Source organism: Odontesthes bonariensis, chromosome 15 (genome assembly GCF_027942865.1).
Source record: "Odontesthes bonariensis isolate fOdoBon6 chromosome 15, fOdoBon6.hap1, whole genome shotgun sequence".
Taxonomy (NCBI): Eukaryota; Metazoa; Chordata; class Actinopteri; order Atheriniformes; family Atherinopsidae; genus Odontesthes; species Odontesthes bonariensis.
Genome location: NC_134520.1, coordinates 17,177,162 through 17,190,405, shown reverse-complemented (window position 1 = coordinate 17,190,405; position 13,244 = coordinate 17,177,162). Strand labels below are relative to the sequence as shown.

Genomic DNA, 13,244 nt, shown 5'->3' with positions numbered 1-13,244 from the left:
GGGTTGGGGCGGATGCATTTCTGCTCTCCGCCAGACAGCAGTGACTTCAGTGTTTTAGCTCTGAGCAGTTGATGGGACAGAAGAAATCCTCACCTGGAAACGGACAGTCTTCCACAGGTAGGCGACATGTTTCCTCTTAATTTCAGTATATAGCTGTATTTTTTAACACATCGACTGCATTAAGGTTTCTATTTTTTTTTGTCTTGGTTTGATAAATTCCTCATATGTTCTGAAATATTAGTATATTTGGGACTACTGTTGATAGATATCAAATAAGACAATTGCGGGGTTACAGCAAAATTAGGTTCCTTATCTAATTCTGACATGTTTAAATTGCAGTGCTCCTGTTGAGACGACACCATGAAAAGTCTGAAAGCAAAGTTTAAAAAAACTGAGGTAGGAGCCGTCTCTTTGAGGCATGGCGAGCTTTGCATGGGCTCTTCAGTAAGGTGTGCATCAGTTTTCATCTGTATTCATCAATGTTTTTTCCATTTTAACCAAAAAGTGTTCAGCTTCACTATATGAAGTGGTCGTTTATATAAGGTTCCAACCTGCTCTCTGTAAATGTATGGGTTGGGGGACACCAGTACTCAGTGTCACTAAGCAGCAGGAGAGCAGGGCTGTCTCCAGACTGCAGCCATAACCAGTGATCTCAGGTATCCTTCAATTATTCACATGTACGCGCACACACACACGCACACAAACAGACACACAAAGAATTCCTACTTCCCAGCTGTCATCCTTTTGCTGGTGTTTTGGGGCTACTTAGACTATAACCATTAGACAATACAGAAATAATCAGTTGCAGAGTAATCAGCTACATGCTGCAGTCTGTTGTACTGGTTCTGGGCTCTTATACAAGCTGATAAACTAGCAGTTTCACAGCTTTCAGACTCTCCCCTAAATGGCCTGTGTGCTTTGTGGTCTGAACATTTGCATACCGGTAATGGTTTTTGCATCCTCATTTAGCACTGTTCTGTTGTGATAAATACTCTCACCCCATCAAATTCAGTGATCACTGCATCACTGGTGACAAGAGGGATCTCTTTGGATGAGATTGGTTAGTAGACAGTAGATTTACCATATAAAGATAGACAGACAGACAGGCACAAGGCCACCCTGTTTGTGTCTTTGGTATGTCCCCCCTGCCATCCAAATCAGCAGCTCAGTGCAGCTTATCCAGCTTCTTTTTTTTTTTTACCTCCACTTTTTGCTGAGTCCTCACATCCCACAGGCCCCTGCTCTGTAGCTGCAGGGAAACAGATCTATGAGGCAGTCAAAGAGGTGCCCTGCAGGACTGTCAAAAACTAATTGAGAGAGAAGTAAGACGCATGCTACAGTGAAGAAGGCAGCTGGGAAATTATCAGGTTAGAGAAAGGAGGACAGGAGAGCGGGGAGTTGCGGTGGCCAGGCTTGCTATGTCCCTGCTAGCAGACGAAGCAATACGACGAGAGGGGTGCTGTTTTGGATGCGAAGAGGGGACGCTGCAATGTTGTGAGGACAGAAATGAACTATGTTACTCTGTGTATATGACAGCTTGCTGTTTGTGTGGAGAGCAATTCAGTTTCACTGTAGGTAGTATCTGTGGACAGTATAAATCCTCTGGTATGTAGATCTCTGCCCTGATGCTGCTCTGACCTCTGAAAGGTGTCTTCCAGAAACTTATCAGTAGTTGATTTGTCTAAATTCTCTGGAGTGAGGCTGTAATATCATGTAGCCAGGTGGCAGTGTGCATAGTCAGGTAGGACACAGTGGTCAGTTTGTACACTTTAGCAGCATTTGGTTGGATGCGACGCCCTGCTGCTATGGATCCTCAGCAGCCTGTTTTTAGCCTGATGAAGCGGTTCTGTCCTTGCCTCAGCCTGCTGCCGCTGCCAGTAGGTATCCTCTATCTCTGTATTGATAACTGATTTGGAATTTACAGCGCTTTAAAAATTCTGGATTAAAAGTTGCTTTGTGTAGCCTGGTTAGTGTCATTTTTGCATGGAAAATATAGCTTTGACATGGTCATCAAATCAGATTGGTTTTGTATGTTAAGAGGTATGCGGTGTGGTCTCGGTTTTCATTGGTGACCTGGTGGATGGTGACCTGTTCTCTTTCCTGCCTTCCCCCCCAGAGTCAGGACTGGGGCAAGAGCGACGAAAGGCTCCTGCTGGCTGTGGAGCAGAATGAACCAGACAAAGTGTCTGCCCTCATTGTCAAAAAGGGTCTCTGTCCCACAAAGTTGGATGCTGAGGGCAAGTCAGCGTAAGTTGTGCTCCTAACTTTTACCTGAATGGGATAAAAAGCCATTTTTTTTAATATTGGTGGCAATTAATTTATTTACAATGTTTTATTTCCTTTCCTTAATTTAAATCATAATTTCTTCTGCAACAAATTCATCTTCATCTAGAAATATGCATATGAGTGTTTAGCATGACAATATGATTTTCTATCTTTTAGAGATTCCAAAGACTCCAAAAGATGTGAAAACACCTGCCATTATAAAACGATACAGTATTTTTGTGAATAGTGTCTCTGCCTTCTTTTTCTTGAATAAAAATGAACCCATGAAAGGAATAAAAAGTTTTGATCAGTCGTCAGAAATCAGGCGTGTGAATATATAGGCCGACTTTATTTTCTCATCTGTAATGACTTGTTGTCACTCTTCCATCTGCCAGCTTTCACCTCTCTGTATCCAGAGGCCGTTTAGACTGTCTGGAGGTAATCATCTCTCATGGAGCAGACATTAATGTCGCTGATGGGGCCGGTGAGATATTTTTTTATTTAAAAAAAAAAAAAATTGCAGACAAGAACAACGTGAATTAGATTAGTGCTAAATGTCTGCGTATATGTGATCAATTCCAGGCTTCAGTGCCCTTCACCTGGCAGCCAAAAATGGCCATTCAGAGTGTTTAAAGAGATTGTTGCAGGTAAACCACAGTTATGCCCTGGAAATAAAATAAGGACTTTTTTAAAATTAATTAATTAATTAATTTTATTTTTGAATGCACTACAAATGAGAGATGTGTATGTTGCGTCTCTTCTGACAGGAGAGGCTGGCAGTAGATTGTACTGACAGCATTGGTAGGACACCACTACATCATGCAGGTAACAGCTACAGTTCAACAATATGATTAATATCATGTACCCAAAACGGTCATATCTAACGGCAAATGGAGATATTGAGAAATTGAGCCAATTTTATACTGTATGTAAACCTTTGATAACTACAGTTCTGATCGTGTCCCACAGCAATCAGTGGCTGCTTGTCCTGCACTGAGACCCTGTGGGACTTCAAAGCCAATTTGGATGTCCAGGACAGTGTAAGTTTGAAAACTGTTGGAACAGTATGTGACATTTGGTTTGCTGGTTTTGTCATGGCTGATTGACATGGTAATCCCAGTGTACAATGTTTCCTCATGATGTTTGGATGATGGTCTATGTTACAGGATGGGGTCACCCCGCTGATCTTAGCAGCCCAGATGAGCAGAGTGGAGCTGTGTGTCTTTCTGTTGGGTCGAGGTGCCAATGCAAACATACAGGACAACCAAGGAAGGTAGTGAACTGTTGCTGAGAATTTTCCAGAGATTTTCTACTTCCTCATCCTCTCAGAGTTTGGAGAGTGAAACTCTGAGAGATGAGCAACACTATCTATGAATGCTACTGAAGCTTTGACGGACGGAGTGACAGAAAGTCTCAGACAAGCGCAAAGCCTGCAGAGACAGGCACAGGTCTTATAAGAAAGAAATTCAAAAACAAAGAGAGGAAACTTCATGAATGTGTTCTCAGCTGTCTGACTCAGAATGCAGGAGGTATTCCTTTAGGAACACACTCTAGTAGTTGGGAGTATATCCCCGAAATTTAGAAAGATGCGGGTCGGGAGCTCCAGCTGGGAGCATCAGCTTCAGCTTGGCTCTAGACAGCAGCTTAGATAATAAGCTAATATAATGAGAGAACTATTTTCTGGATAACATGAAACAAAGCACTAGACAAAGCCTAATGGAAATTAATTTCTTTGCTTTTCAGTGATTGACACGTCAAAGACGCTCTTTCTGCAAAATGCCTAAAGTGAATGTACCACATTGTACTCTAGTACTTGGTCACTCTAACAACTCACGGCCATATTAATTTCCCTTTTGTAAATGATATTATGTTGCCTCATTCTTTATTATTGTTTCTTGAATGACAGGTCTGCATTGATGCTGGCCTGTGAGAGTGACAGCCTTGAGACTGTAGAGGCTTTGCTGGGAGGTGGGGCCAACACACAGCTGGTTGACTCTCTTGGACACAAAGCTGCCGACTACAGCGTAACCACAGGAAACCAGCGCATCATTCAAATGTTGCAGGACGGAGTACCTCCAGGTACAGTATGAGAACCGAGACTTTTTTCAGAAATATTTCCACTTACTTCACTCAAATATTCGATGATGCCTCTCTAACCGGTGCAGCTTTTTGGAACATTGATTCAACACATGAACTAGTTTTTTTTATAAATCATACCCTGTTACTCATGTGAAATTGCTCGTGAAGCAGATTTAGATGGCACATTTTTTAATGAAGCTGCAGCTTTAGTGTGTGTCCAATATTCCCCCAGGATTCGGTTGTAAGTAAGAAGAAGTGGATCAGGGGGGCAGCTGGGTGTGATTGTAAAAAAATATAGAACTAGGCTTTGCTGATATATGAAGACCAGATGTGCACATGACGCCTGACCGCATTTTTTTTTAATCTATGATTTTATGCGCGTTTGGTGGATTTACTATAAGCCACGTTAATTTTACATATCCTGTTTGAGCTGAAATGTCATTGGAAAGGAAAGTTTAAATTCTGTGTGCTTGTAGGCTCCTGGTTTTTAGCTGAGCCTCTTTGCTGAAGAGGTTTAAAAATTCTACTTTGTGTCTTTTTCTCAATGCGTGCATAGCTTCTGAGGGCACAGGCGAGGAGGTAATGTTGCATAGCTGTACGTTGTATCACTCCCTCCATCAATGAGATCATGGCTCATTCATATTGTGCATGTTTTCCAATATGAGGTCATTGTTTCTGTGTGCTGCCTTCTTTTTTGTTGGCTTTCTCTCCTCTTTGTTGCTGACCCTTTGTCGTATCTTGGCTTCCTCAGTTTTCCTTTTTAAGTTGAGCTTGACCTCTGCTTGTCAGTGATCCCCCTCTTACCCCCACGCAGCCCCCTCAAATCCCCTCAGGCAATTCATCAGTGCAAGGGGGGACTACTCCCCGCAAGCGAAAAGCTCCTCCACCGCCCCGCTCTCCTCTCCAGGTACTGTAAGAAATAAGGCAGTGGATGGAAAGTATTTATGTTTTACCTCAGTGCAACAGTACAACCTCAGGGAAACACAAAACATTTATTACATTTGCTGAGTTTAGCTTGACAGTACCCCCCCCCCCCCCTTTTTATACTTTTTATCCTTTTTATAATCTCAAAGATCCAGGGTCTGCCGCCCTCTCCACAGCCTCAGAGTCCAGCTCCCCCCTCCCAGTCCCATGAGCCCCTGAAGTCCCATTCTCCTTCTACTTCTCCTCTGCCTCCAGAAACCCAGCATTCAGCCAAGGTTAGCACGGCAAATCTTTGTTTTTTTTCTTACATGTTACACGAAACGCATTAAATGATTCTTTTGTATGGTTGTATGGTCTGGATAAGGCAGAGGACGAGGAGGTGTTTGAAGAGATCCGACGGCTGCGTCTGGAGAGGGGCCGTCTGCTTCAGAAGATCAAAGCCTTGGAGCAGCAGCAACAGAGTGCCCTCTCTGCCTTGGAGCAGGTAAAGAACTGTAGAAAATAGTACCAAGAGTAAATTTCCATTCCTCACTGATAAGTTTACTTCAATTACACAATTTAATTTAAGCCAGCAGATGGTTGTCAATGCACCTGCATCACAGATGATTGTATATTTGTAAAGAGTAATGAATCAAAATTTTTTCATGCGTTCAATAGCTGTCCCAACTAAAGCAGCGTCTAAAGGAGGCAGAAGCGGAGCGGGATAACCTGCTGGAGGAGCTGAAGGGGAGCCATGGAATTGGGGCCAGTGATTCTGAGGACATGGATGAAATGCTGGACTTCCCAGGTGTGCAGTCCGTGTATTTGTGGACTTTCCCCTCCCCAACACGGAGCGTGCATGTACTTCCAAGCGTGTAATATTTTGGCATTCCTGCACAAGTCAAATCAGGTACAGAAGTACGGTAATTTATTTTTTGTTGTGGTCTCTCCTGAACCTTCCTTCTAGAAAAGCTGCTCTCCAAGCGCTCCAGAGCCTCTCTTGCTCAGAATGAGGCCAATTCTCAAACAGACACTGACTCAGTCAGCCCCTCTCCGGCCCCTGCAGACCTAGGAACAGTTGCTGAGCTGCGTAAACAAATAGATGAACTTACCACCCAGAACTCAGAACTTGTTCTTAAAGTGCAGGTAAGGCCAAACAGCACAAAAACATTATTATAATTTGTAATTAAGCACACCCGCAAAAGAAGTACTCATGTAGCCAGTATTCAGCACGGTAAAGCACACAAATATAATATCACACGCTTGCAATATCTCCAAGATCTCTTCAATGCAGACAAATTATGAGTGATCTTTAATCGGTGCTGTGGCAGAGATGAACATTCTGTTTCATGTATAGCTGAGTGTCCCTGACCCGAGCAGTTATCCTGACCACTTAAAGACACTGTGGTCTGCCAGACTAATGCGCTGAGGCAATTGTGTTCATGAAGGTATAAATAGAACAGACCAGCATCAGATGCAGACACAGTCAGAGGCAAATTTGTAGACAATCCTCATTAACTGGGTCATGTTAGTTGAAGTAAGGAGAGCTCTGTAGCACTGAGGCTTCATGTAGTTTTCCGTTTCAGTGTATTTGGTTGTTCTTTCACCCCTGGGAACATGCAGGGACGCAGGCTAAGAGTTTCACATCAGCCTCGCTGTGTGATGAAGAGCCTCGCAGGATATGATTATATTAGCGTCGTAGCTCTTTTCTGGGAGAAAATAATCTCTGACAACAAAATGTAGGATTTAGGATTAAAAAAAAATTTGGCATGAAAGAAATGTGTTGTGATAAAGAGCTGAAAAATGTTAAATCCTATGTTTTGTGAACTTGGATTATTGTAGAGGTTAGAAATACAGATTTTCCAATTTTAAAATAATATGTTTTGCGTTTGAAGTAAAATACCACCTAGCTGGAATGTGCGTCTGATTAAGATTGAGTTATTAATACTTGCAGTCCATTGTACATGCTCATAAGCCAAGCATCACACCTCTACAGAGTGTATGACCTGAAGGCTACCTAAAATCATAACCCACTGGCAAACAGTACAGTGCATGTTATTGAACGCCTCTAAGTGCTGCTGTAATTGCTTCTCTGTTGTATACAGATGCTGGAGATGTTTGAGAAGGATGACACAGACATGCAGGCTACCAGCTCAGACTCTGTTCCCTTAGTTCAGTATGAGACCCTGAGAAAGGAGTTTGAAGCTCTTCAGGAACGTCTCTCTCAGGCCCAGGCTTTAGAGGAGGCCTCCAGTGTGGCCGAGGAGAAGTAAGATTGATTGATGAAAATACATATTTATGCTACATTTGTTTACTTCTTTTTTATCCATTTGATTCAATGTGTCATGTTCTACAGTGGCGATAAGAGGTCTGAGGAAGAGGTTGCCACTGCAGAGAGCACAGAAGCTCTGAAGGAGAAGCTGCAGGAGCTCGAGGAGCAGTTGGCCTCTTCCCAGTCTGAGCTGGAGGAGCTAAAGGAGCAGATGCGCCTCGGGGTGCTTTCAGTGGAGTGTGCTGAAGGGGATGTTGCCGCAGCAGTTGCTAGGGCTAAAGGAGAGAGTCTGAGTCAGGAGGTGCAGCAGCTGAAAGTCAGAGTGAGGCAGTTAGAGGAGGAGCTTGCAAAGAGACAGGTGGAGGCAGGGGGTCAGAGCAGCCAGGACAGTGACACAGTCAGACAGCTGAAAGAGCAAGTGAAGGAACTCCAGGCTGCTCTGGCCCAGAAAGAGTCTGTGCAGGAGGAGGAAGAGAAAGAAGACAAAACAGGAGAGGCAGAAACTGTGAGGTCCCTTCATGATAGAGTTGCTGAGTTGGAGGCAGCCCTGGCAGCGAGCAGGACGTCAGGGAAAGAGGGAGCAGCAGCCGGAGATGGAGATCAGGTCCGCCGCCTTCAGGAGCGTTTGGGTGAGCTGGAGGTAGAGCTGAGAAAGTGTGTGCCTCGCTCCGAGCTGGAGGAGGTACAAGTCACTCTCGGGCTCCAGTGTGAGCAGCTGGCAAGGGAGAGGGCAGATGTGGCAAGAAGGCTCAACGATGCCCTCCTGGAGCTGGAGAGACTCAGACATCCTCGTCGTGGAGATGATGATGATGAGGAAGAGGAGGAGGAGGAACATTCAGAGAGCTCAGAGCCCTCGGTCGTGTCAGGTGTGCCATTTATTTCTGAATAGTACAGTATCTCTTTTATGGTTCTGGACTTCTCTGCTGATTTTGTGCACAATCATGCTTCTGTCCAATCAGAGCACTCCAGGCGCACATTGGCAGCAGTAAGGGAGGAACTGGAGGTGGCCAGGCAGGAAGCAGCCCAGGCTCTGGATTGCCTGTGTGCAGAGCGGGAGGGCCGGGCACAGGATGCCCTGCAGCTGAAAGATGCCGTGCCGTTTTCAAAGCATAAAGAGGCACTGTCTGCAGTATCGGAGCAGCTAGCTCAGACACTACAGGAACTCCAAGAGGAGAAAACCCTGCGGGCCCAGGCTGATGAGCAGGCTGCCACACTAGAGGCCAAACTGCAGGCCATGCAGGAAGCCATTCCCAAAGAAGAGCATGAGAAAGTCAAGGTAAGTGAATATCAAAGTCATAGAATGTTCCAACGATGCAGATAAGGAAGGGATTTTTTAAATCAACTTTTCAACTAAAATAGAATATAATAATATATAGAGAAGTCGAATATGGAAAGACTCAGACTATAAGGGGCTGTTTCATAACAGGAAGTGCCAACCAACAGCGTTACCTCTAGTATGTACATAAGTTAGCATATCTAAGAGTTGGTTAAAACATGACTTATGCCAACAATCTCACTTCTCTTTCTATATTAAACTATACTACAAAGTTTATCTGAGGTATAAGAGTTGAACTTTAATTAAAGGGGAGATCTTTAAAAGTGTCACAGACCGCCTCACTTAGAAGTAGGGTTTGTGCTAATCTTTCCAATTTTCAGAGGACAGAACGTCACAGTTCACCCTTTCATGTGACAGGCAGAGCTCCAGCACACCCTAGAGGCCAGTCAGAGCAGTGCAGCAGCAGCTCAGGACGCTCTGAGTGAGAAGGAGATGGAGCTGAGAGAGCTCAAGTCCCAGAAGGCCGCAGAACAGGGTCTGATCTCTAAGGAGGACCACGAAGCCCAGCGGCTCTCTTTGCAGGCTGACATCAACGCCATCACGGCTCGCTTCAACGATCTCACTCGGAAACATGAGAAGACGTGCACTGAGGTAGGTGCGCTTTCGTGCATGTGTGCATTATTGTGTCTGCCTTCAGTCCTCTCTAATGTCATCTAAAGTCAAATTAGATGTTGTGTCTAGCATAATGTGAGCGGTGTTCCATGAGAGCCTTTTTCTAGCCTTTACATTATTCATTTGTCTATTACTTCCCCTTTTCATTACCTCCCTCTGTTACAATGATCCCGCTGAGTATGTGCTTACTGATTTACTGAAGTAGAGTTGTATGAACCCTTTGTCTTCCTGGTGACACTCCAAATGTAATTGTCCATCAGCTTGTGCAGTGGTTTTCTGGTATAGATACTTGATATAAAGAAAGAGCCTTCTCCTCACACAGAGAATGATATTGAACATTCCCCCTGCTAAGAGTCGAAGGAGTTTCCATCTAAGAGAAAAAAAAACAAACAAACAGAATATTTAGTATCACACACATGCACACTACAATTACAGGCAAAGGTTTGGGCACCCTCTGTCAAAAATTCTATTATAGTTTATCAGGTAAAATATGAACCGATTCCTAAAAATAATAAACTGAGAAGTGAGATATTTACATTTTGAGCAAGATCATTTTAAAATTTATTTTCCAAAATAAAAAAATAAGACCCAGGTGCAGACACGGAGCGAGAGCCAGGAGGCAAAAATTAATGAAAACTATTTATTTTGAAACAAAGCAAAGCCGGAAAAAACACAAAAACCGAACATGGAAAAACAAAATCAAAATGCAGAATTACTGGAACAAACAGACTGACCAAAACAGAGACAAGGAACTGGGCGTAGCACGAGGGAGAACAACAGTGAGGATCTGGCAAATCCTGTAAACAAACAGGGAGACTACTGTGGGGACAGTGATTGGTTAATGACTGCAGCTGAGGATGAATGAACACAGGTGAAGGGAGTGGAGCTGATGACTGGACTGGAGAGAGACTGAGGAAGTGAGTGAGGAAATGACAGAACCCAAACAAGAAACAGAATGAAAACAAGCATTAAAAAAAACATCAAAACAACACACAACATGGGACTCTTGACCAGTGAAATGTTGCTGTGCCACTAGCTGCAATATATACTTAAAACATGGCTGAACAGTCTGAGGGGTGTTTTTCAAGAGACACTGCACTATTTATATCTTAACATGCCGTTGCTCAACTTGTCACAAATGTTAGTCATTACAACTTGCTTCCTGAATGCATGAGGCTTCTTTAAATGTTTAGACGTAATGGACGCAGGAAAGATTTTCTTCTAATGACTCCTTTGTCAAGGTCATATTTATGCATATCTGTCTGTGAGGCTTATTCAAATGTTAGTGAATGTGCTCAATGCATACAAATAGTTTGATGAAACCGTTCCCCATTTACATACATACAGTGGGTGAGAACCACAACATTAAGTCCTTCTCTCAGAGATGAACAGTTGGTGTGTGGGCTGCTGCCAAGCATATAGAAAATATCATATGATGATTATATGTTCGCTGTCAAACAGGAGTTTTGATTAGTCTTTCTAGAAATCTTACAAGCAGTTCTCCTTAAAATTTTGCTTAGTCGTTCAGACCTTAATGTGACCTCCACTGTTAGCTGCTTCTGCTTTATATCATAGATCATGAACTGGTGAAATTGTTGACTGAAAGCACATTGCTGTCTCCTGCCTTGTGGACATCAGTTATTTTCATTTTCACAATGCTAGGCAGCTGCTTAGAGTACCCATAGCAGCTGATCTTTTGGGATGGAGTTTCAGGAATCAAAGTATTTAGAAAACCTTGAAGTCGCATCACATGCATATATTCAAAAAGCTGAGATTCATTTTTCTATTCACTTAACTATCAACAGGAACAGGGATTTTGAGCAGGGGCCACCAATCTTTGTGTAATTGAGGGAATGTTATTGGGCTGCATCTCTGTGCTTACTCTACATCTGGTTCAGCCTCCTTTTCTGCACACGCAGAGAAAGTCTTAAGCAGGAACTAGACCCAACGACCAAAAAACTGAATAACAGGAGTTGTCATACTGATTTAGGTCTTCCAGGTGCAGAGGGAGGCACTTTTCAACAAGAGTGAGCGGCAGGTGGCAGAGTCACAGCTTGCCACAGTGCAGCAGCAGCTTGCTGAACTACAGACCCAATCCAGCCACATCCAGGAGCTCCACAGAGACATCCAGGAGTCCCAGGGGCTGGTAAAAGAGAAGGACCGCAAGGTGAGAGACTGCAGGCCCATTTTTAGCAACTGCTGTTGAAGTTTTGATCTGGCACCCGATGCATTGGATATGTGTGCAGATAACAGAGCTGTCCAAGGAGGTGTTCCGGCTAAAAGAGGCCCTGGGAGCTCTCTCTCCTCCTCTTGGCATTTCATCCTCCCCATCTTCCTCATCCACGCAGCATGGTAACCCTGGACAACAGATGGCACTGCAGAACAGGATTTCCATACTCACCCAACAGCTACAGGTGAGGAAAGATGAGATTATGTGACTTAATTAAGCTAAAATGCCTTTTGTGAATGACTTGGATGTATATCAGATACTGGATCTTGACATGATAGTATTTTTCTTTTTTTTGCAGGATTGGGAGAGAAAGCACAAACACGTAGTTGCTGTATACCGCTCCCATTTACTGGCCGCTGTGCAGGTCAGTTGAGTGACCACAGATTCATACATAATAAAATGAAAATGATATATTCCAGAGGTGGACAGCCCCCTGCATATATTGCTGCATATAGAAATCATGAGCATTGACAATAATCGACTTAGCTTCTTTTATTTAAGTTTTTTGCCCATTTGTTATGCAGGCTGTCTTGGCTAATTAGCCACTTACTCTTGATACTTTTAACACATATCCTGTCCTAATAGATAGCTAGTACCTTATGCTGGTACATGTAGCTTCAGAAAGCATCCTAAACAAGCCAGAAGGTCCAATTGTAGTTGTCACTGGGCCTTTTTATCTTAAATTTTATCTTAAATGCAGACAAAGGAAGAAAGAGGTCATCTTATTACTGCCCTATTGCTTGCCAGAATTTGGAACACAGAAGTAATTTAGGCTGGGTTTACAGTTCTGGGTACATAACCCTTTTCTGTTTTCACACATTGGAAGAGGCCTGTATCATATGTGATACGGATTTTCAGGAAGTCACTCAAGCTGGAATTAGAGCTGTCAAATGAATAGGGAAGTACTTCAGTTTTGAATTGATTACACTCTTTGACTGGTTATGGGTGTTTCTACCTGTTCTCCACAGGGTCGTATGGATGAAGAAGTGCAGCATCTGCTCCTTCAGATCCTGAGGATGACACAGCAGGGACACTAAAGTCTCTGTAAGTCTCTGTCCACCCACAGGCTCTTTACATGGCAGCATAAAGCTGCCGCTCCAGCAGTCTGACCTGCAGGATCAGACTTTGTCTACAAAGCCAAACACAACATATTTGCGGTCAGACATTTCTGCATGCGTAAACTAAATGACCTGAAACAACAGCCTTAACGCTTGACTGATAACCAAACAGTGAGACAGTTGAAAGTGGAGTGCCTTTATTACCTGTCAGGACTTCATGATAGAAAGTGAATGTGGATACAGAGTGTTTATTTTGACGATAGAACAAGCTGCGTGCCAGTGACAAGCTGACTGATTTTATATAATGTTGTTATAATAAAAAAAGAATTCTCAGACTTCTCTGCTGTTGTTCCTTTTCTGTTTTTTTCTTATTTTAATCACACTTAATGCAAGGACACAGTTGACTGAATACATCATAGGTCTCTATAGCCACACTCTCTGCACTGTTCCTCTTCTATTTGTTGCTGATGGAAACTTTAACTCTTAATT

The 13,244-nt window shown here is 43.4% G+C and overlaps 1 protein-coding gene across 1 annotated transcript; it reads left to right on the top strand.

Moving 5' to 3' along the window:
- The first annotated feature begins 11 nt into the window (after nt 1-11).
- ankrd24 (ankyrin repeat domain 24) lies at nt 12-13,059 on the top strand. Its single transcript, XM_075485255.1, has 23 exons — nt 12-117; nt 340-396; nt 2,117-2,247; nt 2,661-2,749; nt 2,848-2,912; nt 3,033-3,090; nt 3,235-3,305; nt 3,432-3,538; nt 4,172-4,344; nt 4,901-4,923; nt 5,159-5,251; nt 5,418-5,543; nt 5,633-5,752; nt 5,926-6,055; nt 6,215-6,393; nt 7,353-7,516; nt 7,604-8,385; nt 8,479-8,795; nt 9,213-9,446; nt 11,458-11,634; nt 11,714-11,881; nt 11,996-12,061; nt 12,666-13,059. Exons 2-23 carry the CDS (start codon nt 361-363, stop codon nt 12,732-12,734), a joined length of 3,378 nt encoding a protein of 1,125 aa, XP_075341370.1. The 5' UTR covers nt 12-117; nt 340-360; the 3' UTR covers nt 12,735-13,059.
- The last annotated feature ends 185 nt before the right edge of the window (nt 13,060-13,244 follow it).

What these genes read in the sequence shown, in the direction of transcription:
- ankrd24 (XM_075485255.1), top strand. Translation starts at nt 361, where the DNA reads ATGAAAAGTCTGAAAGCAAAGTTTAAAAAAACTGAG. An exon ending in GACACCACTACATCATGCAG is followed by an intron (nt 3,091 to 3,234) that starts GTAACAGCTACA and finishes CGTGTCCCACAG; the next exon opens with CAATCAGTGGCTGCTTGTCC. An exon ending in GCAGGACGGAGTACCTCCAG is followed by an intron (nt 4,345 to 4,900) that starts GTACAGTATGAG and finishes ATGCGTGCATAG; the next exon opens with CTTCTGAGGGCACAGGCGAG.